At 38.2% G+C, this 23,064-nt stretch overlaps 1 protein-coding gene across 4 annotated transcripts in view; it reads left to right on the forward strand.

Moving 5' to 3' along the window:
* NSD3 (nuclear receptor binding SET domain protein 3) overlaps nt 1–23,064 on the forward strand; it is a 100,671-nt gene that overhangs the window by 58,041 nt on the left and 19,566 nt on the right. For 2 of the 4 annotated variants that reach the window (XM_061177582.1, XM_061177583.1), the window contains exons 8-15: nt 2,641–2,741; nt 4,881–4,926; nt 7,863–7,993; nt 8,367–8,495; nt 9,133–9,259; nt 16,213–16,410; nt 16,870–17,043; nt 21,228–21,374. In XM_061177582.1, the coding sequence (XP_061033565.1) occupies nt 2,641–2,741; nt 4,881–4,926; nt 7,863–7,993; nt 8,367–8,495; nt 9,133–9,259; nt 16,213–16,410; nt 16,870–17,043; nt 21,228–21,374 (1,053 nt within the window). Of the gene's footprint in view, nt 1–2,640; nt 2,742–4,880; nt 4,927–5,826; nt 7,092–7,862; nt 7,994–8,366; nt 8,496–9,132; nt 9,260–16,212; nt 16,411–16,869; nt 17,044–21,227; nt 21,375–23,064 lie in introns of those variants that run through there. The other 2 variants (XM_061177584.1, XM_061177586.1) reach the window with 2 other exon arrangements.

Raw genomic sequence — 23,064 nt, forward strand, 5'->3', positions numbered from 1 at the left:
CCAGAACCAGATTTGCAACTTGTATCACTTCAAAATACTGTATAAAAAATGAAATTATAATGAAGCAATGAATAATGGACTTAGAAGATTTTGCATTAATTAGCCATAATTGAAAATGTTTGTTACCTTCTTTGATACCACAAGACTCTTGGCCTCAGTGCTCTGTAGTTAGGTCTATCAGTTTTGTCATCTTTCTTTACACTAAACTGTTAGTAATTTGTCTGAATGTAAGTGTGATATTTAGACTAGGAGGATCATTATTTAAACATCTGCATTCTCTGAACTAGGGAGAAAGTAAATTCTTCATAGGATATTAGATTGATCTTAAATATTAAGCTTTTACCTTTAATGGAGATTGTTTTTTCTTCCCCTCAGCTACTGAACATTTTATCTTCATGTAGTCTTTTCATTTCAATTTAAGTTCTGCTGTGAATTTTCTTCTTTTCCTTCTTTTTTTTTTTTTTTCCTAGTGAAAGCTAAAGGTGGAGGGTTATAATTCTTTATATCAAGAAAAAGCCCAGTTCCTTCCTCAGGCAGACATAGTGTAATGAGATTGTAAATTAATGTTGCAACCTTAATTTAGGGATGAGTGCTCTAAAGCTTTGACCTTGGTTTAAATTTGGTTACCAGCTGTAGTTGATAAGCATATTTTATCTTTTTACATGACCACATTTTGTTCCTTGTGAAAATAAATTCAGTAGTTGAAAAGTCAGAAAAGAGACCCCATCTCCCTTCAGAAACCAATTGCACCATTATCTCATTTGGTGTTAACTACTCATGGAGAACTCTCCAGCCTTTTCTTAGTAAATTTAGGTGCTACATAGGATGTGTGGCACTGCTACATTTCTGTGGTTTGAGGAGTTGTATCTGCATTTCTACCAGATTTCTAAGCTATTTTCCAAATCCAGAGATGCTCACTTCTCCTCTCTTAGAACATAAACATAATACTTTTTAGTGTCTTTAAATGTAGTAGAATGTATATGTTCTTCGGGTAGCTTTTATCTGTATAGATAAATTAAAGATTATAGATAAATGTTTGTTTGTTTTACGCAGTTCTATTTTCATTTTCCTCTTCCCTGGTAGGTCTTGAGTGTTGATGACTATACTGAAATATGGATCTCTGGAATACTCAGGTGTCTGTGAGGGTAGGATACCTGTTGTCTTAGTTAACATTTTCATCATTGTAAGGAGAAGAGTGAGAGTAAAGGAGACCTTCATTTTGTGACTTCTCTGCTAGAAATTAATTAAGCACAGCTCAGAAACAATACATTATCATCAAACTACCTACTCCTTCCCCCCAAAATAGTAGTGGGATCCTTCTTTGTTTTGGCTTTGAACAAAGGTGAGGAAAGCCCTTTCCACATAGACAAGAACAATGAAACCAGAAAATATACAGGTGATATGGAACACTTCATTGAGGTAGCTTCTGCAAGATGATTATTATCTAGCAAGGACCGTTTAGGTGGTCCAAGCACTGAAAAGATGGAGAACAGCTGTGCAGAAGGTATCATTCCTTCTGAGGGTCACAGAATGAATCATTCTGTGATTCATTCCTGACTTAGTGCTTCTTCACATTGCAGCCTTCAATCTTAAGTTTTATCCTTTCCAAAATGGGGTCCATGTGAGTTTTCTTTCAAAGAATTTTACTGTTTAAAAATCTTCATAGTTTCTTTTTTTTTCACTATTTAATATTAAATAGCTTGATACTTTGTTTCAACTAGTTTTCCATGACTAATTATTTCTAAATTATACAAGTCCCTTGATAGTCAAATTAATGATTCAGTTTTAGTCCCATTTTTGTGCCTTTCCTGCTTTTTTCCCTTTGGTTGTTAATGATATAACAATAGCAAAACCAGCACCTAGAACTGTAAGCATTTTACGTGTAGAATTAATTTATTTGCTAAAATGCAAAATACATAGTACCGATTGAATTTTGAACCATTACTTCCTAATGTCAACTGAGAATAAAATCATTTTCATCCATCCCCTCAGTACCTTCATCCCTTCAATTATTATTACCTAAATGTGTTTATCTGCTGTTTTGGTTTGACTTTACAATTTTTAAAAATCCAATCCCTCTTTATCTGTATAGTTCAGAGTGCGTTATGACTCCTAGTCTCAACCCATCAGTTTTTTGTTTTTTTTTTTAAATTTATTTATTGTATTTATTTGTTTTTTTGGCTGCGTTGGGTCTTCGTTGCTGCGCGCGGGCTTTCTCTAGTTGTGGCGAGCGGGGGCTACTCTTTGTTGCGGTGCGCAGGCTTCTCATTATGGTGGCTTCTCTTGTTGCAGAGCACGGGCTCTAGGTGCGCGGGCTTCAGTAGTTGTGGCACACGGGCTTAGTTGCTCCGCGGCATGTGGGATCTTCCCGGACCAGGGCTCGAACCTATGTTCCCTACATTGGCAGGCGGATTCTTAACCACTGCACCACCAGGGAAGTCCCAACCCATCAGCTTTTACAATTTGATCTATACAATTTTTTTATGTACTCCCAAGTGTTTAATAGTTTTTTAATGAGTTATAGTTAAAAGACCAAAAGTAATGGATAAGAAAAGAAAGGAATTTGGTCAGATCTTAATTACTTGGATGTCAGTTACTCAAGTGAGGTTTTATTGTCTGTTCATTTGAATTATCTTTTAGGCTCAGTAGAAAAGAAGCAACAGAGAAGATCCATTAGAACCCGTTCCGAATCAGAGAAATCCACTGAGGTCGTGCCAAAGAAGAAGATCAAAAAGGAGCAGGTTGGCTTCCCACATGTAGAGGGTTAACCGTCGTATTTGTGAGTGTTGTGGCTTATGCTGGTGTCTTAAAAGAAAGAGAGACTCCCCCCACACTGGCTTTCCTTTCCGGACTACCTAATGCTTCTGTCCTGGTGAATCCCAGTGCCCAGGCCTAATACAACCATCCCTGTGATGCTGCTTCAAGCATTTTCACAGAAAACAATCAGGCTTCAGGAGATGGGAAGCCAGTGGTACAAGACTTTTAAAGAATTCCTCACATTGATTTTGACATATCAGTTACGAGCAAAATGATTTCATGTTTTCGTGATTTTTATTTGGAACCATCATTGAGTTCCCTTTTTTTTTTTTTTAAATTTAAATTTTTGGTTTAAGCTGCTGGTATATATTATTTTTATTTTTTAAACAGACCAAATTAATTTAACTATAAGAGTTTTATTTAATAAACAGATAATCATAGATGATCTGGTTTTTCTGTTGGTATCACAGATTTTTTGGAATGTTATTTTCCCAGTGGAATGGCACTCACCTGTTACTGGGTTATCAGATACACACTATTTATGTAAAAAAAAGGAGGGGCATTTTGACTGAAGGGTATTCAGCCAGTGTAATCAATACAGCAATAGGCATATTAAATTACCTTTTCAAAGAAATTTTTGGAAATCGTTAACTCCTTTAACTTAAATTCACAGTCAGAATTTTTCTTAATTTGTTAAAGTGAAAGAATATCCAGTTTTATACCCAGACAGCTGCTACTAAACAAAAAGAATTGTGAATAATATTAGTTCCAATAAGCTTTATATTTTTAAAACCACTTAAATATGGAAGAATGTGAAGTTTTCTATTTAAATTATTTCCTTCAGAATTTTAAACTTCCAAACTTAAGAGGTGATTTTGTGGGTACTCTATGGTATCATCAGACATGTAAAACAATTTTCCCAGAAATATTTAACAAAAATTTAAATAATATACTAATTTGTCATTCATTTATCATAATTAGCTTTCATACTTAGGAAATTATATTCCAAAAAATCTTTCTAACCTCTTGCAGATCTCCAGTATTCCTTCCCAAAATGAAGTTGTGATTTTGCCAGCTGGTTCCCAAATTCAGTCTGTGACCAGTCAGTCTAAAATTAATAAGGAGAATGAGTACAAAAAATGGGATGGATTGTTAATGCCACTGTGTTTATAGTTAGTAGTAAAACAATACCAGTGATTGTTTAGAAGATTTTATATTTGTATTATTAATTGTATCTTATAAAAGCACTTCTGTTGTATGTTTTTTTTACTTGTTGTAAAAAAAAAATAAAAAAATTTTTTAAAAAGCTTAGAATAATCCTTAAATATTTACAAAATGTGTTGGAACATGCATATTTCACCACATCTCAGAGAAACATAAAATCCAATTCATAGCTTAAGCAGGAACTCCTCCAAACGGCTTCCTTTCTTTAATTCCAACGGTTCAATCCTCAAATTACCACGTGTTTTACGTAAACATTGGCAGAATAACTTCTGATCTCGCTCTCCTAATGTAGGATCAAGACACTGTTCATAAGACACTCAAGAAAGTGCTTTTGCAATATCACAAACTTATTTTCTTAAGTTTGTACTAGCAGCAAAAGTATTGAGCTTCCAGCTGTATGGAGCCCTGTAGCACTCTCTACAGAGAGGGTCCTGATTCCCAGCAACTTAGATGTGAGTGCAGGCGCGGAAGGGTCTTAAAGTGGCGTGAGTTACATTAACCTGAGTATCATAGTAAGTAAAAATTTATCCTAACGTCTTTGGGGCGGGAGGGGTTTATAGCAACATCGGGGCTGGTTGCAGAAACAACCCCTCTCCTGCCTCCCAGACACTGAGGAAAGTATTTGTGTTCTTTTCATATACCAAGGGAATGGTGGGAAAGGTCTTTGCTCAAAAGCATGTGGCTGTGTGTTGTCACTTGGCATCCAGCACAGGCAGCTAGGATTTAAACCCTCCCTGACCCTGAGACAGAGAACTTTACCAGAAAATGGGACCAAGTCCAGATTTCAGATACATTAATCGCTCATCATTACTTAGATTGATCGAAGTATTATTTTTTTCCCTCTGTTAATTAAGTGAAAAAAAATTCCCCATTAATGCTGTATTTTTCTGTCCAAACAGGTTGAAACAGTTCCTCAGGCTACAGTGAAGACTGGATTACAAAAAGGTGAGTTATTATAATGTTGCTCTGCATTTCCTTGATTAAAACCAATTTTAAAGAATTATTTGTACCTCATGTATTTTTGTGTGTCTCTGTAAATCACTTGTCGCTTTTCAGTCGATGATTTGTGTGAAATTGAAGTATTCCCGTGTTTGTGTGTGTGTGCGCGCATGCGTGCGTGTGTGTCTTTTTAGAATTGATCTTATTCTGTGCCTCCATGTGGAAAGTCTTATTTGTTTTGGTAAATTGGAGAACACCACATAGGCTTGATACTGTTTCCAACTTTTCTCCATAAGATTCTGGGGTTTCACTGGTTTATAAACTAGGGATGTGACGAATCCACTTTTTTTGGTATTCGACTGAATACCGAATAGTAGCTATGTCAATAGTGGTCAAACATGGACTATCACAAATCAGACAAGACAAACTGATTGAAAAAAAAAAATCTTGCCACGTTTATTTTTACAGTGCTGTAAAATCTTTTTGTAGATTAAAATGATTCGTAGCATATTTATGGCCATTATTTAATGACCTTATGCAGAATCTATTTGAGATATGCACAAAGTTTAAGAAACCTTAAACTTAAGTCTGTACTTTTCTGTGTGCAATTTGACTACAGTACAAACTCCATAGCATGATTCGTGCGTTTTTGGTGAGATCAGACTGTATTTAATACCTGTAGTTTACTCTGGGCAAATTGCATTATTTAAAAAAAAAAAAAAAAAAAAAACACCAGCCTCTCTGCATTCTCGGGGAGAAGTCTGCAGCGATGGTCTCCGTGGAGATCCTCAGCAGAACTGAACAGCCTCTCGGAGGGAACACTGCTTGGCGGAGCTCCAAGAAAAGACATCGCGATCGCTGCGAGATTAGGAGGCCTGATTGCGTTGTGTTTCCACCATTCCACAGGGTCGGCGGACCGGGGAGTGCAGGGCTCTGTCAGATTCAGTGACAGCTCCGTCTCCGCAGCGAGTGAGGAAACTGTGGACTGAGATTCCTGTACAATTTCATCCCAGAAACTCCAGACTTGTAGTCTCCATGCAAGATTTCTTTGTCGGCGGCTCGATAAACAGTTTCTTTGTTTTCAATTTTGATTTTGCCAATCATCATTATTGGCATTTTCCTGCCTGGTTTCTTTTTCAAGACTCTGAACAATTGCTTTAACATTCAAATGATTTTTTTTTTTCTTTTCTTTTTTTTTTTTTTTTTTTTTGTCTGAGCTGGATGGGTACAGCTTAAATCATGGGTCCAGCCTAAAAACCACCGTTTAACTTACACTGATCAATTTCAACATGGACTGTTTTTGGGTTTTTTTTTTTTTTTTTTTTAAATCGTCATTAATGCACATCTGCAGGGTTTTGCCAAACAGCCCAAACTGTATACATTACAATCATTAAAAGCTCTTATTTTTTTTAACATTAGTGCCGTTATCATGGAGAACAGCGTGGTGGCTGCCTTTGGCAGCCTGTTCTTTTTCTAGCATTTTCAGAAACTCATCGGAAATGGCGGTACCTGTGTTTCCCTTCGAAAGCCTCTCAGTACAGCACTCCTGTTCCTCTGTTAAAACTCCTTGTTAATCCAGTGATCTTTTAGGCCAAGGAAATATTTTGTGGTGGTGTTCTGGGTCCATACACCAGCAATGAAGGAGATAGATTTGTGTACTTGTGTTTTTTAATCAGCGTTAACACGGGCAGGCACCCTCATTTGTAGATGTAAGGAAACATTCAGTGAAAACCTTGTAGGATGGGATGTGATAACGAGGTTCCAGTAACCTGAGCAGTCTGACGAGGTCCACATCCTCCTCCACAGACCGTGGCCACACACCAAGTGCTGCTCCCGTCAGCCTTTGCGGATCTTCATGGCCTCGGGAGACCTGTTTCTCCATGGTCTCTTCTGGACTGCACACTTCCACCATAGCTTGCTGGGCTGATCTAGATGTCTGTTTGTTGTATGGAAATTTTGGGGGAAAAAAAAAAAATCCAAAACACAAACTGTGGGTTGAAATATTAACCGTCTCCTTGGTTCCTTGGTATTCACCGTGCCTGATCTGCACATTTCATCGTGGCTGTTTCTGTATAGCCTATACTGCATTAGCCCAAGAGATTGTTGCTTTGTAACTTTTTGCACTATTGTTTTGGCTGGATTTGTATTACACACCGTTTTAAAAAAAAAATTCCACACTATTCTCTGCCTTTTTTTTTTTTTTTTTTTTCATATTTATTCCTTCCCTCACCAAGTCCACACAGAGGCCTCTCATCCAGCTCTTCGTGATTTGGCTGCACTTGAACATTGTCTGTTTACAGCCCTCAGCACTGTGCCTCCTAGATGGCATGACGTATGTAGCTGTGCTGCAGCACTTGTAACGGTCACAGTAAATGCCCTTCACCCAGGAAGTCTCAGATGAACAATTGTGAACATCCAGGATTTATCTGGGGGGCAATAATCAACTGAATTGCAAAATTCGGGGGAAAATGGCACTATCCGTGTACGAATCGAATACAAATCAAAGATTTGTCACATCCCTAATAAAACAAGATGGAGGTGTCTCTGCGACCATATTTGTAAGCTACGCAGCGTGTTGGGTTTTATGTCTCCCCCCTCCAAATTGAGTGGTTCTTTGGATTGCTCCAAATCGATCAGCTGTCCTACAGTTTTGATAGAATTGGTTTTTAGGTTGGAACGTGGGCTCTGTTGCCCGAAAATAGCTTTAGAGCAGGAGCACGGAATTAAGTGTTTTAATAGAGCGGTTGTAAATGACATCACTCACCATCAGGAAGGTCAGAAGCTTATGAAATTTTGACTCGTGACTTCAGTGTTACAAAGAGAGCTATGCTTGTTTTCACACTGCAGATGAGTTTGGGGAAAGAAAATATTCTCCCACAAAAAAGTAAAAACGACAAACTTTAAGTACTATTTTAGGATTAATTTCAGTGTGTTGTATTAAGGTGCCAGCGAGATTTCAGATTCCTGTAAACCTCTAAAGAAAAGGAGCCGCGCCTCAACTGATGTAGAAATGGCTAGTTCCACGTACAGAGACACGTCCGACTCCGATTCCAGAGGACTGAGTGACCTGCAGGTAAATATGTCCCAGGGCCTGGGCGCAGTGTTGTCTCGCTTTGCCTAACCAAGCAACCAAGTAATGCTTTGCCTGACTTTTTCGGCGAGAACAGGGAATTTTTTTTTAAATGCTGGTAGTAAAGAAATCATTTTGGTCATTTTGTAACTTACAGGTCTCTTAATTTTGCTGATCTCTTACATAACAGGAGTGTAGTTTTTTAATTGTAACAGTTTCTCTCAAAACACCAGACATTGGGAATCCAGGGGTTTTAGAAAGAAAGGAGGAAGAGGTTGTGTGAAGGTTTCTTTGAGCAAGTCTTACTAGGATTTTCGTAGCACCTAATTTTGAGGAAACTTGTTTTTCTTAAAAATGTGTTCTGTTTTCCATGTAGGTAGGCTTTGGAAAGCAAGTCGATAGCCCTTCGGCTACTGCAGATGCAGATGTTTCTGATGTGCAGTCCGTGGATTCCAGTTTGTCAAGAAGAGGCACTGGAATGAGTAGGAAGGACACTGTCTGTCAGGTAGGCAGGCAGTCTGTCCTGCAGCTTGAAGCAAATGCTGTAACATCCTGCCGGTAATACACTTGCCTCCCGTTGGAGAGGGTAGTATCTTTCCAAGTTATGATAGTACTTTAAAGCTACAGATCTAAAAGCCACTGCTGGCTCTTTTCTTCCCTTTCGGAGTTGGAATACTTATTATTCACATGTAAGTGCCAGTCTTCATTGTGATACTCCCTTATTAATTGAAAGTAAATGGCAGATGGCTGACTTCAAAAACATCTTCTTAAATTGAAGTTGGTATTAAAGTTTTTAATGTGTATTTACCCTTTTTGAAAAATACTGCTTTGCACTGTGAAGAAAAGTTAAAGTATGCAGATTCCAAAGAAGGAATCATAAAAGATCAAGTATAACTTTTAAACTTTATACATACTGGGTCTGGAAATAGTTATCTGGTTCATTGGTTCTCAAAGTGAGGGCCAAGGACCAGCAGCATTGGCATTGTCAGGATGCTTATTGGACATGCAAATTCTCGAGCCCCACCCGAGACCCCCTGAATCAGAAACTGTGGACCCAGTAATCTGTGTCTTAACAGACCCCCCAGTGGTCCTGATGCCTGCTACAGTTTGAGAACAGCTGGGGTTTTTTTGCCATGTTACAGATCTGTGAAAGCTCTGGGGATTCTCTGATTCCTTGTGAGGGAGAATGCTGCAAACACTTCCACCTGGAGTGCCTGGGATTGACATCATTCCCTGATGGAAAGTTCATCTGCGTCGAATGCAAAACTGGTGAGCGTCGTGGTAGATGTGAGAAGATGGGGGTGAGGGTGGAGAACGTGCAGTGCCCACATCTCCCATGACATCACACTCTCTTACCATGTTTATGTAGCTCGATTCTCCTCTCCCATAGCTATTCCAACAAATTAAGACCATCCAGTGATTAGGCTTCCTGAGATCAAAAGAGCAGTTCGTAATATTATTGTCAGATTTCCTCCCACTAGTGCCTTTACCGTAAAATCTGTCAAATCATCGAGATGTATTTATGTTTATCTAAAGAGCTATACAAAGCTTGTAGAGTGAATTATTTTTCAGGTGGGTTTGAGATTTTTGTGCTCAATAAATTGGTTTGAAATCCCTTGACTTTATAGACCAGAATAAGTGTCCATCACAAACTATAACCATGGGGATTGTATTTTTAGTGGAAAGATGGAGCTATCAGAAATTGTTTTTAAAATATGGGGGTTTTGGAGTCACCATTTATTTCTTGTACCCCACGTATAGACTGCCACCTGTCAAAATAACGTACAGAGAAAGAAATATGTAAGTTTATATTTCTTCTCTGTGTAGCCATGATTCTAGTTAAGTCATGGAAAGCAGAAAATAGAATTGTTTAATTTGTACCAATAAGGTAAGTGAAAAGTCACCTGGAGATGGCTTGGTAGTGCTTCTAAGAACCATGTTCACATGTTTTTGTGGGTTTTGTTTTGGTTTTGCTGTGAGGAACTATGAGCCAATTGGCTGTCAAGTATTTACGATATGCTGACCTTACCTTTTTTTTTTTAACAGTACTCTTTTTTTTTAATTTATTTATTTATTTTTGGCTGTGTTGGGTTTTCGTTTCTGTGAGGGCTTTCTCTAGTTGCGGCAAGCGGGGGCCACTCTTCATCGCGGTGCGCGGGCCTCTCACTATCGTGGCCTCTCTTGTTGCGGAGCACAGGCTCCAGACGCGCAGGCTCAGTAGTTGTGGCTCACGGGCCTAGTTGCTCCACGGCATGTGGGATCTTCCCAGACCAGGGCTCGAACCCGTGTCCCCTGCATTAGCAGGCAGAGTCTCAACCACTGCGCCACCAGGGAAGCCCCTGACCTTACCTTTGATACCTTATTATTTTCCTACTCCTTTCCTCCCTTTATTTGGATTCTCATAGATACTTATTTTATTCTTTTTTGCTTGTAGGCCTCCAAAAATCCTTTGTATATTCTAAATTCCATTAGAACAGTAACTTTTTTTTAACCAAATACTTTCTAAATGCCAGGTGCTCTTAGTACTAAGCGTTTTACCTTCTTATCTCATTTGCTCCTCACTACATTATGAGATAGATACTATTATTGTTTCCATTTTACAGAATGTGAAACTGAGGATTAGAGAGTTGTTTCCAACCTTGCCCAGAGTCACAAAGACACACATGGTGAAACTGGGGTTCAGGCCCAGGAGGCAGAGCTTGACCCCAGAGTCCTTGCCCTTTACCATTGCCTTCTGCCACCTTGACTCAGTAGGATGGGGATCATATATCACATATCCTGACCACACACACACACACACACACACACACACACACACACACACTCACCTACATACACAGGCAAAAATTAAGCTACACAAGCTGTTTTAAACAAATAACTTATATTTTTCCCTATGTAAAATATCATTTTATTTATCACATTTAGACTCTGCAGTAACGCTTTTGAACAGTTTGCCAGCGGGCAGCCTCAGGGTCAGATTATCTGCACATTGTTTTATTTGGCCCTCAGAATGAGTTTTGAATGTGTTAACATGGATCAGGCACATACTCCTTGTTCCCCACGTTCCCTACCAGACACTTTTTTCTAAAACCCTGTCACTCAGTCATTGATGTAATCTGCCTGGCCCCATTAAGCATTCAGATTTGCAGCCTGATAAATTACTGATAGGAAGGACCATGTATCTCAGTATTAAAACACTCTTAGGGCTTCTCTTCTAACTCTAGAATCCAGCAGAATTCTGCCAACAAAGGTTCGATATAATCTAATTGGGTACACAACTATCAGAAAATTTAAGAAGGAAATTTGCTTTAAAAACAATTAAGTAGAACAAAGTTGGAGGACTCACACTTCCTGATTTCAAAATTTACTACAAAGCTGCAGTAATTAAAGCAGTGTGGTACTGGCATAAAGGCATATAAACCAATGGAATAGAATAGGGAACCCAGAAATAAACTCACATATATGGTCAAATGATTTTTTAACAAGGGTGCAAACACTGTTCAGTGGGGAAAGGATAGTCTTTTCAATAAATGGTGCTGGGAAAATTAGATCCACATGCAAAAGAAGTTGGACCCTTAACTTACACCATACACAAAAATTAATTCAAAATGGATCAAAATCCAAAACATAAGAACTGAAACTATAAAACTCTTAGAAGAAAACACCGAAAAAACCCAAATAACCCAATTCAAAATTGGGCAAAGGACTTGAAGAGACATTTCTCCAAAGAAATACACAAATGGCCAGTAAGACATGAAAAAATGTTCAACATCATTAGTAATCCAGGAACTACAAATCAAAACCACAAAAGTAATTGTTTTTTAAACTGCTTTTGATATATTTACTATCACATGAAAATCAGTTTGATACCAATGTGGTACACTACCAACATATTAGGAGTGAAAACTCAGATTCTTCAAACCATTGTTTAAGATCATTTACGAAGTCTTTTTTTGTTTATCAAAAGATAAAACACTTCACGTGTAAGAAGTATTACAGGATACATGCCTGATAAGTTCTTATACTGCCAGTTTCTATTTAAGACAAATGTGATTTCTGGAAAGAAAGCATTTTCATTTGCCCTTTTGAATAAAATGTGTAACAGGCAATTTTATTTATTACTTTCTTATTCTGAAGGAAGACCATGTGCTAGTGAGGAGGGAGGGTAGTGGAAGCATGCCCATGCTGGAGCTCTAAACGTAAGTCTCACAGGGGTTTATAGCTCAGTCAGCTCTGTTAGTGTGACGGTACCACTAATTACAACAGTTTTCATTTATATTAGACTTACTTTGATCATTATGCAAGTGAAAGCCTATTTCATTTTTACGTGGAGCAGTTTATGCATTAGGTAAAGTCAAACCTTTTAAACTTTAAAATAATTTTCTTTTAATTTTTTAAATTTCTAAAAGTTATTTTATTTTTTTACGGTTTTTAAAAAAAATTATTTATTTTATTTATTTATTTATGGCTGCGTTGGGTCTTTGTTGCTGTGCACGGGCTTTCTCTAGTTGCGGCGAGCGGGGGCTACTCTTCGTTGTGGTACGCGGGCTTCTCATTGCGGTGGCTTCTCATTGCGGAGTGCGGGCTCTAGGTGCGCGGGCTTCAGTAGTTGCAGTGCATGGGCTCAGTAGCTGTGGCTCGTGGGCTCTAGAGCTCAGGCTCGGTAGTTGTGGCGCACGGGCTCAGTTGCTCCGCGGCATGTGGTATCTTCCCGGACCAGGGCTCGAACCCGTGTCCCCTGCACTGGCAGGAGGATTCTGAACCACTGCGCCACCAGGGAAGTCCAATAGTATTGTTTTTAAAATAACTTTTAGGGCTTCCCTGGTGGCGCAGTGGTTAAGAATCCGCCTGCCACTGCAGGGGACACGGGTTCGAGCCCTGGTCCGGGAAGATCCCACATGCCGCGGAGCAACTGAGCCCGTGAGCCACAACTACTGAGCCTGCGCTCTAGAGCCCTCGAGCCACAACTACTGAAGCCCATGCCCCTAGAGCCCGTGCTCCGCAACAAGAGAAGCCACAGCAATGAGAAGCCCGTGCACCGCAACAAAGAGTAGCCCCCGCTCGCCGCAACTAAAGAAATCCCGCGTGCAGCAACGAAGACCCAGTGCAGCCAAAAATAAATAAATTTATTAAAAAACAAAACAAAGCAATACTATTGCTTTCAGATCTACCAATATGTTAAAATATAACTTGAAATTATATATATGCAACAGGACATCAACAACAAAAATAACCCTGCTGTACTCTGTTTTACTTGTATAAGGAAGCCAAAAAAAAAAAAAAAAAATTTGAACATCACAGTTGTAAGTCCTGATTTTAAAGGATTTTTACGACTTAGCCAATTTGTAATGATTAGGTACTTACAAAACCAAATATAACTTTCTGTAAAAAATCAAAACAAAAAACTATTCCTTGTATTTTTTTTCCTTCAGAATTTTTATAGCATCATAAGAAAAATGGACAAAAGACTTGAACACTTCCCAAAAGATGATGTGCAAATAAATAGTCACTTATGATTTCCGTATGTAACACAGACAGAAAAGGACAACGCTAATCCTAATTTTAAAAGGCAGATAATTACAGCTTTCAGTCGTATGCAGTTGCAAGCAATGCTTCAGTCAACATCCTTTTATATGTACAAGTCTTCCCTCTAACACAGACAGCAAGGAGTATTATAGAATTTCTAGGCCACAGGAAGTCAATGTCTCCTTTTAGAATGGATTCTGCTGTGTTGCCTTCTAAGACAGTTCCTTCCAACTTAAACTCCTACCAGCAGTATATAAGAGTGCCCGTTTCCCCACGCCCTGATCAACGATCGGTATTATCAGACTCTAAGTTTTTTCCTATTTGATGAATTTTTTAAATGTTACTTGTGGTTTTAGTTAGTATTTATCTGATTACTAGTAAAGTTGAGCATTTTGGCATATGTTTATTGGCTATCTGTCTTTCTGCTTTCTGTCAATTTCCTGTTCATACTTGTTGCCCACTATTATATTAGGCCGTTTCTGTATTGATTTATAGTTCTTTATAAGTCTTCTTATCTTTTCTTGTATATGTTACATATATTTTCTCCATATGTGAACTCTTTTTCCCCCCATGATTCTGCTTTATCTTCTATTGATTAATTTGTTAAAGTATAGTTGGTTTATAATATTATATTAGTTTCAGGTGTACAACATAATGATTCAATATAGATTATATTACTTTTAAAGTTGTTATAAAACATTGGCTGTATTCCCTGTGCTGTACAATATACTCTTGTATCTTACCTATTTTATTATGTATAGTAGTTTGTACCTCTTAATCCCCTGCCCCTATCTTGCCCCTCCCCCCATTCCTCTCCCCACTGGTAACCATTAGTTTGTTCTCTGTATCTGTGAGACTGTTTTGTTATTTTCTTTTTTTAAGATTTTATTTATTTATTTTTTGGCTGGGTTGCATCTTCATTGTCTGTGCGCAGGCTTTTCTGTAGGTGCGGTGAGCGGAGGCTACCCTTCGTTGCGGTGCGCGGGCTTCCCATTGTGGTGGCTTCTCTTGTTGCGGAGCACGGGCTCTAGCCGCGCGGGCTTCAGTAGTTGTGGCTTGCGGGGTCTAGAGCGCAGGCTCAGTAGTTGTGGTGCACAGGCTTTTAGATTCTACATATAAGTGATAACATATGTGAACTCTTTATATAACAAAACATAATCCTTTGTAATCCTTGTTGCATTTATTTTTCTACGTCTGTTTTTCACTTGTTCCTTTTTTTTTTTTTTCTTTTCTATTCTTATTGTTTCTTTTTTAACATGTTTGGCAGTTGACCAGTGGAGCCACCTGGACTCCACTGGTTGGAAGGTTTCTAATGTTGGAAGGTTTCTAATTATAGTTTCAATTTCTTAGATTATAGAAATGTCATTTTTTCTATTTAATATTTTTGTGCCAGTGTTGGTAAGTTCTGTTTTTCTAGGAATCTGTTGATTTATCTAAATTTTCGAATTTTTTGGCAAAAATGTAGTGATATCCTTTTATTATTTTTTAAACAACTGTAGGATTTGTAGTGATGTATCATTTTTCATTTCTGATGTTAACATTGTTGCTTTTTTTCCTTTTTTTATTAGTTACTTGTTTCCAGGGATATCAGTTTTATTAACCTTTTTCAAAGAACCAACTTTTGGTTTTATTAATTCTCCCCAGTGTGTATTGACTTCACTTCCTTCTTGAAGAGTACATTCACTGGGCATAGAATTCTGGCTTGGTGACAGTTTTCTTTCAGCCTTCAGCCCTTACTGATAGCATCCCCTGTTTTCTGCCTTCTGTCTTTCTCTTTCAGTCAGCAGTCTTGCTTCTTTGAAGGTAATTGTCTTTTTCTGTGGGTGATTTTAATATTTTCTCTTTGTGCTTGAATTTCTACAGTTTGAATAAGATGTGTAGATACAACTTTCTATTTTTATTAGGATTATGAGTTTTCATTTTATGTCTGTTTTACAAATGGAAATTGTGATTATCTAATGGAATCTGCCTTTTTATTGGTAATTTCTGTATTCTATGTTGGGAAGACCTTGCCACTCTCAGCTGCCAGGTGTTGAAAATTCTGTTCTAGATTTTCTATGGAATTTTAGTGTAAAGTGAGAAGTGGAGATCTAAATTGTTTTTGGTGCTATATCTTCAAATTGATGATCAATTATTGTAGCAAATCAATTATTCTAGCAAGTTTTATTAAGTCATTTTAATTTAACTGTTTTCAATGCCTTTTTTGTATGTTAAAAATCTTACACACAGTAGTAGAATCTTTGGGGGTTAGCTCTTCGGTGTCAGTGACTGCTTCTATTTAAAAGGAATATGCTGGGCTTCCTTGGTGGCGCAGTGGTTAAGAATCCGCCTGCCAATGCAGGGGACACGGGTTCGAGCCCTGGTCCAGGAAGTTCCCACATACCGCAGAGCAACTAAGCCTCTGTGCCACAACTACTGAGCCTGCGCTCTAGAGCTCGCAACTGTTGAAGCCCACATGCCTAGAGCCCGTGCTCCGCAACAAGAGAAGCCACCGCAATGAGAAGCCTGTGCACCACAACGAACAGTAGCCCCCGATCGCCGCAACTAGAGAAAGCCCACGCACAGCAACAAAGACCCAACACAGCCATAAATAAATAAATGAATGAGTGAATGAATGAATGATTTAAAAAAATAAAATAAAAGGAATATGCTTTAATCAGATTTTATTTAATCTGTGTTCCTCACCAATTTTCCAGGAGAGCACCCGTGTTTTTCATGTAAAGTGTCTGGTACAGACGTGAAGCGTTGCTCTGTTGGTGCTTGTGGGAAATTTTACCATGAAGCCTGTGTCCGCAAATTCCCCACTGCCATCTTTGAATCAAAAGGATTCCGCTGTCCCCAGCACTGCTGCTCTGCCTGCTGTATGGAGAAAGATATCCACAAAGCAAGTAAAGGTAAAACAGAGCTAAGGAAGGGGACAGTTGTTTTTTTTTTTAAGTTCAGTAGCAAACAGTAAGCACATTATTATAAAGAACATCAGGCATTCTCCCTCTGTTTATCTATAGCTATTACAGCTCAGCCACAATAGATAGTAAGATAAGTGGATTCTAGGTTCTAATTCAGACCATGAGAAGAAAATTCCATATGTTCAAAATTACCCTTGAAAATTCCTTAAACAGGTGCCATATTGGAGACCACCATCTCTCCAGCACTGGCACAGACACATTTTTCTTTGAGTGACCTCTAGATGAGCACTGCATTTAGGGGCCATACAGCAGAGGAACAGCAGAGTCAAACTAGGGAAGAAAAAGATTTTGTATTACTATCCAGCATCACATCGGATCCCAAAAGATCTCATTTTATATCAGCTGATTCTTTCTTACATAGATTCCTTTTTGATTGTCTTTCAACAGGTCGCATGATGAGATGTTTGAGGTGCCCAGTAGCCTACCACTCTGGAGATGCTTGCATTGCTGCCGGCAGCATATTTGTGTCTTCCTACGTTCTCATCTGTAGTAATCATTCCAAACGGAGCAGTAACTCTTCCTCTGCTGTAAATGTAGGCTTTTGTTTCGTTTGTGCAAGAGGTGAGTGTCAGCCCTTTCTCTTTGCGTCTTTCTGGGTTCATTGGCATATTTCCCTATTAAGATTGAGTTTCAGTAATATCCCTGAGAGAGATTAACACTTCCAGTAACTAGTTCCTTTTATAACATTAGATACTCAAACTGTTAGAATATTAATTCTTCCATAAATTAAGCTAAAATCTACATCTGTTTAGTAACTTAGAATTATAGATGAGTTCTTGGTGTTCCTATTTGGAGCATCAAAAGATTAATCTACAGTTGACCGTTGAACCACATGGGTTTGAAATGCGCAGATCCACTTGTGCGCGCATTTTTCTCAACGGCGTACTCCAGTACTACGGGATCCAAGGTTGGTGGAATCTGCAGGTGGGGGGGGGGGCGACCTAAATTTACAGGGGATTCCAACTGCGTGGCGGTCCACGCCCCTAACCGCGGCATTGTTCAAGGGTCAGCTCTCTTCCCTTGTGCAAACAGTTCTTCTATTCGAAGTACACTCTTCCCATGTCATATTCTTTAATCCAGAGTTTTCAACTAATTGAGATTTCACTTGGAAGGCAAGAAGAGCACATTTATTTTTTAATTGTTTATGTTGTATTTTATCATGTTTTGGTCTGGCATTGAGGAAGACCTGGTGGAGTAGAGCCAAGGCAACATATGTGGTGTATTAGTTAAGAGTCTGCAGTACAGGCTTTCTTACTTGCCAGCTGTTGATATTTAAGTCTGCCACTTAAGATTGATCACTTCAAAACAATATTGCGTCCTTGAGGGCGTTAGTGAACTTGAGTTCGTAATATAAAGTAGAACTTCTTCAGTTGAATATGATACAGAGTACCCAACTTTACAGAGCGTCTCAGCTGTATTATAATAAAAGAATTTTTAGTGTTTAGTAAGCATTTTAGAAACCAACTAATATCCCCAAGTGCAGGTTTTTTTTGTTTTTGTTTTTTTGTTTAATCATAAGTGCCAAGTTTTCTAAACTTCCCTTACTGTGAAATATTTGAAAGGACTGTATGGCATATCAGGCCTGTTAGATTATATTTAGCCCATACTGAAAATGAAGTTTTGGATCTTGTTTTGTTTTTGTTTTTTTTGTTTGTTTTGTTTTGTTTTTTATTAATTTATTTATCTTTTTTTTTTTAATCTTTGGCCATTTCGGGTCTTCTTTGCTGCACGCACGGGCCTTCTCTAGTTGCAGCGAGTGAGGGCTACTTTTCGTTGCGGTGCGCGGGCTTCTCGTTGTGGTGGCTTCTCTTGGGGAGCACAGGCTCCAGGCATGCGGACTTCAGTAGTTGTGGCATGCGGGCTCAGTAGTTGTGGCTCCTGGGCTCTAGAGCGCAGGCTCAGTAGTTGTGGCGCACGAGCTTAGTTGCTCCGTGGCATGTGGGATCTTCTCGGACCAGGGCTCAAACCCGTGTCCCCTGCATTGGCAGGCGGATTCTTAACCACTGTGCCACCAGGGAAGTCCCTGTTTTTGTTTTTTTGCTTTAAGAGACAGTTCTTTTAATTTGGTGAAAGTACTATAGAGTATTTTTAATAGAATTTAGCTAGTATGATAGATCTTGAGTTGTTTTGCTTTTGTAACTCTCATTAAAAAAAAAAAAACAACCAGAGGAGGTGGACGGTAAAAGATTAAGTAAATGGTAGTCCTTTTCATAGCAGCCACCTGGGTCCATTGTACACACTGCTTTGAGTTTTTCAGTTTGGAAGTGCGCGGGGTGGTCTGCGAGTAGAAGGAAGTGTTGTGTAGAGTAGTGACGACAGCTGCATCCTGCTCTGAAGTCTGGATGGTACAGGGGAAGAAGGTCTGAAGTGTTTCATGCCAGGCTGTATTAGCCAAAGAAATAAAAAGTCAGCACGTGCCTTTTCCATCTCCCCACTCCGAAGAAAGTAATGATAGGATGAAAATACTGAATTATCAACTGAATGACTAGCTTTAGAGACTTTCAAATAGATGAGTGTCAGTGATAACATAAAGTCTCTATTGCTTTGTAAATATTTTATTCTACCCTTCTAGGCACTTACTTTTACTCACTTTTACTAGGAGTGGTGGAGGGGTGTGTGTGTGTTGGTGTGTGTGTAAGTAATTGAACCAACATTTTAAATACCAAGTTTAAAACTATCATGTTGGCTTACTTTGGAGTATATTCTGAATCAAGTACCATCAGTTAAGTATATCAACCAATATTTTCTTTTGCGCTATTTCATTCAATAATTGAGTGACCTTTAAAGCAGGTGTTTTCCTTTAAGATAGGTAGAAAATGACCCATTGTCAAGGAACCTAGTTTTAGAGAAACTTCTAGCCATTTTGTTAAGTTTAAGTTATATGCCTTGATTAAAAGCTTGAGATAATGGAAATGAGGGGAAAACTCACGTTTTAGCAACAGGATGCTATTTGCATCTTATCAATTTGGCAATTATTCTGAAAGATATGCTGTATTTAAATGCCTCTTTAAAGAGCAAGATTATTTAATCCCCAAATATTTTAACTGCAACTTTGCACAGTTAGCAGAAACTCTCATTTTCCTTTCCAGCATTTTACAGAAACTTATTCTAAATAGATCAGATGTTGGGATTTGAGAAGGGCTTAAAAGTTCTCCAGAAGTAAATGATATGTGTTCTTTTATCAGAATTTATAGAGGTCTTCTTTTTTAAGGAGATCTAATTGTAATAAATCCACACATAAAAAGGGATACTTTAATTGTTTATGTTTTGGTGTTAGAAAACTTAGCTTGTTTTGCCTTTGTTTCTTGCCGCATACAGAGTTTCTCCCTCCGCACAGAGGATTTTTGTCTTAGTTCTTGGTTATTGGTTGTTTAAAATCATTAAGCTAATTCTTAAGGACTGAAATACCTGGAAATATTTTTAGAAATGCTTCAGCATTTAGAGAAACATTCCTCCTCCCCTGCCCCCCATGGTGCCATAGGGTGTGTTCAGTTATATTTCAGTGTAGTATAGATTCTTCAGCATTTCCTTTCATCTGGAGGGTGGTGTAAAATAAAAGTTACTTAATATTCTAAGTTGTTCTTTCTTATTTAAAAGCCATTGCACCACTTTTCTCTATTAAACGTATGAAATGTTCATTCAACATTATATAACCTTTATTCGAAAATTCTTATGTATTACCGATTAGCAATTTCAAGTTCCATTCACATGAGAAATATCAATATTTCTTGAATCTGCCTCAGTGTAGGGTAGCATCAAATGAAGATAAAATCCACAGAAAATAGTAAATGGTCACCCCTTTAAAAACAAAACTCTTCCCTCTTCTCAAAATGATCTCTGTGAAACTGCGGTCATGATTTGACCGGTAACCAAATAGAGAAAGTTTCCGTGGTCTCAGAGGTCCTGGGTTTAGGAGTGGCCATAGCTACAGGATGGACTTAACTCAGGGCAGGAGGAGGAGAGAGGGAGGGGAAGGGTGGGTGTCACGGGTAGTTTAGAGCAGATGCTGTTTTCCTCCAACAGGACAGCTGTATTGTAGACTGAAAGGACTGTTTTTATAAGCCCTTAAGTTGGTAAGCATTTAAGTCAGTTATTATCATGGCAGGACAAAACTTTAAATGTTTGCATTACCTCAGTGAACTTCAACAACTTATATCTTCTTTAAAATCATGTATCATACTGATAGAGAAAAGCTTCATTATCTGGCTGAGAAAGCTGGAATTTGAGGGTATCTAGAGATCTGAGCAGAGAGGAGAAGCAGCCCAATTCTGCCTTTCAGCGCTGCTCGATGTATTGAAGGTGACCAGGGTGTCTACTGTGTCATGTAGACAGTTCTCATTTCCAGCAGGTCTCTACTGTGTCATGTGGGCAGTTCTTATTTCCAGCAATTAAGTGATACATCATTTTGTTCTTTGGGTTGTCGTCATAGTACTTCTAAACCTTAAGAAATGTAGCTTTGTTTTCCAGAGGGGGTTTTCAGAATGACGTCAAAGCAGTTTACATCCTTAAATTAATTTGGAGTTTCCTTCTGGGTATATAGGTTGCTATATAGGGATAAGGCATTGAGTAGCTTAAACTCCTTTTAATGACGATGGAAAGCCTTGTCTGTCAGGTCTTTCTTTTTCTTCATATTCTTTCCCCCCCAGCTTTAAGCACAGCTACATAGTAGGTGTTGGTTTATTTTTTCCTCATGGAATCATGGGTAGTTTCATTGCAGCTCACATCTTTCTGTTTGTCTCGTATAGGGCTGATAGTGCAGGACCATTCAGACCCCATGTTCAGTTCCTATGCCTATAAGTCCCACTACCTACTGAACGAATCAAATCGTGCAGAGTTGATGAAATTACCTATGATTCCTTCTTCGTCAGCTTCCAAAAAGAAATGTGAGAAAGGTAATAATCAAAATAGTTTATCTCTTACTTTTATTTTTGCATTTCCTATTTTTTCTCTTTAAATGAAGGGGGGAAATGTATGCCTGTCAAGCACCATCTGTTGCTTTTGGTAAATTCTACCTTGGTGGCTGTGGCTGTCTTCATATGGCTGCAAAATTATTAAAAAGGGCTTAAAATAATTCCATTATTACAAATTTTTACTTACTCTTCTCCTTGAATAAATTTTCACACCTTCCATATATCTATAGATCATTAAAATTGAAAGACTAGGATTCTGCTTAATATAGAAGCATGTTCTGAGGGCTCTTTCTCTTTTGCCTGATGTAGAACCGTATCATTCATGTTAGAATAGAATAGACATGATATAATTTGTTACTAACTCTCAACTAAATAACAAGACAGGTTATAGAGGGAAACAAAGATAGTGACACTTAAAATTTTGATTCTGAAATACATTCTATCATTTTGTTTCTTAAATGTTTTTGTTATGGTGCTATGAAAACTAGTTGCCCTTCTCTTAGGAGACATTGGTGGGCAGCTGGGAAAATGCTGCAAATACTGGATATTGAAAGGCAGCCCAGCTGAATTGAAGAATTGCTAATAGATAATTTATCCACTGAGAACCAAGAGCTAAATGTATATTTATATTCTCCAAGTTAATTTAATCTATGGAAGAAAAATCTTGTGTTTTGCTTTATGTAGCCTATATGTAATAAAGGGGAAAAAAGTGGTTTAACAATAATGTATTATTTGGGGAGTTATTATCCCAGAGGGTAAAATAACCTGGAAGGTGAAAGCCTTTTCCTGTATACATTGCCATTATGATCTGGGGCCAGGCTCAGAATCTTTAAAGAAAATTTAGTTCTTTTTTTTTTCTTTTTCATGCTTTGTGTTGCCTGCTGATGATGTATGTTTGCTGTTTGTCAGACATCTGAAGTGGCAACCCATGACTAAAAGAAAGTATAACTAAGCAAGTTGATTAGAACCCATGGAGAGGGAGGTTGGAGAGACTGTTGACTCTTTTGTCTGTTTTCCATTGAAGTCACAGTATGGCATCTTACTGGTGATACCAACTGTTTCCAAAACAAAGATGGACATGGGTCTGACTAATTCCATAGTGCAATAAAATTAGACTACCTGAGGCATTTTAGGAAATGCCTTATTTTCCTGCTGGCGCCTTTATAAAATTAGACTAATTCAATTGTCGCTTATTTTCTTTTCAGTACTCGGTATTGACCTTGACATGAATTGAAATTATTTTGAGCCCTCTGTTTGCTTAGCTTGAACCATATCTTTCTTCTCTCGCATCCTAAAGCAGTTTTCTTGCATAGCACCAAGGTGGATTGTTCATATTTTTATTTTTCTATTTCCCTTGTGTATTTTTGTCAAAAAATCGTGATGATTTTCACTGATGATTCAGGGTCTGTATTTCCTCTGAAATAAGACTTAAAATTTAGGACTATTCCATAATGTTAAAAAATGGCCAGACTGACTTTTCCACACCAACCCTAATAATCACTTGTCCTCTAAAGGTATTTGCAAAGACCGCTCTCCCTATCGGTCATTTCTTTCTGATGGAAAAATGAATTATCTCATTTTACTTTAAACTTATAGAAGAATTCCCTACCTAGGCTAAGAGCACTCAGGCAGCTAATCTCTAGGTTGGAGAATTGGAACAATTAATCCATAC

The sequence above is a fragment of the Eubalaena glacialis genome, chromosome 20 (assembly GCF_028564815.1).
Source record: "Eubalaena glacialis isolate mEubGla1 chromosome 20, mEubGla1.1.hap2.+ XY, whole genome shotgun sequence".
Classification (NCBI taxonomy): Eukaryota; Metazoa; Chordata; class Mammalia; order Artiodactyla; family Balaenidae; genus Eubalaena; species Eubalaena glacialis.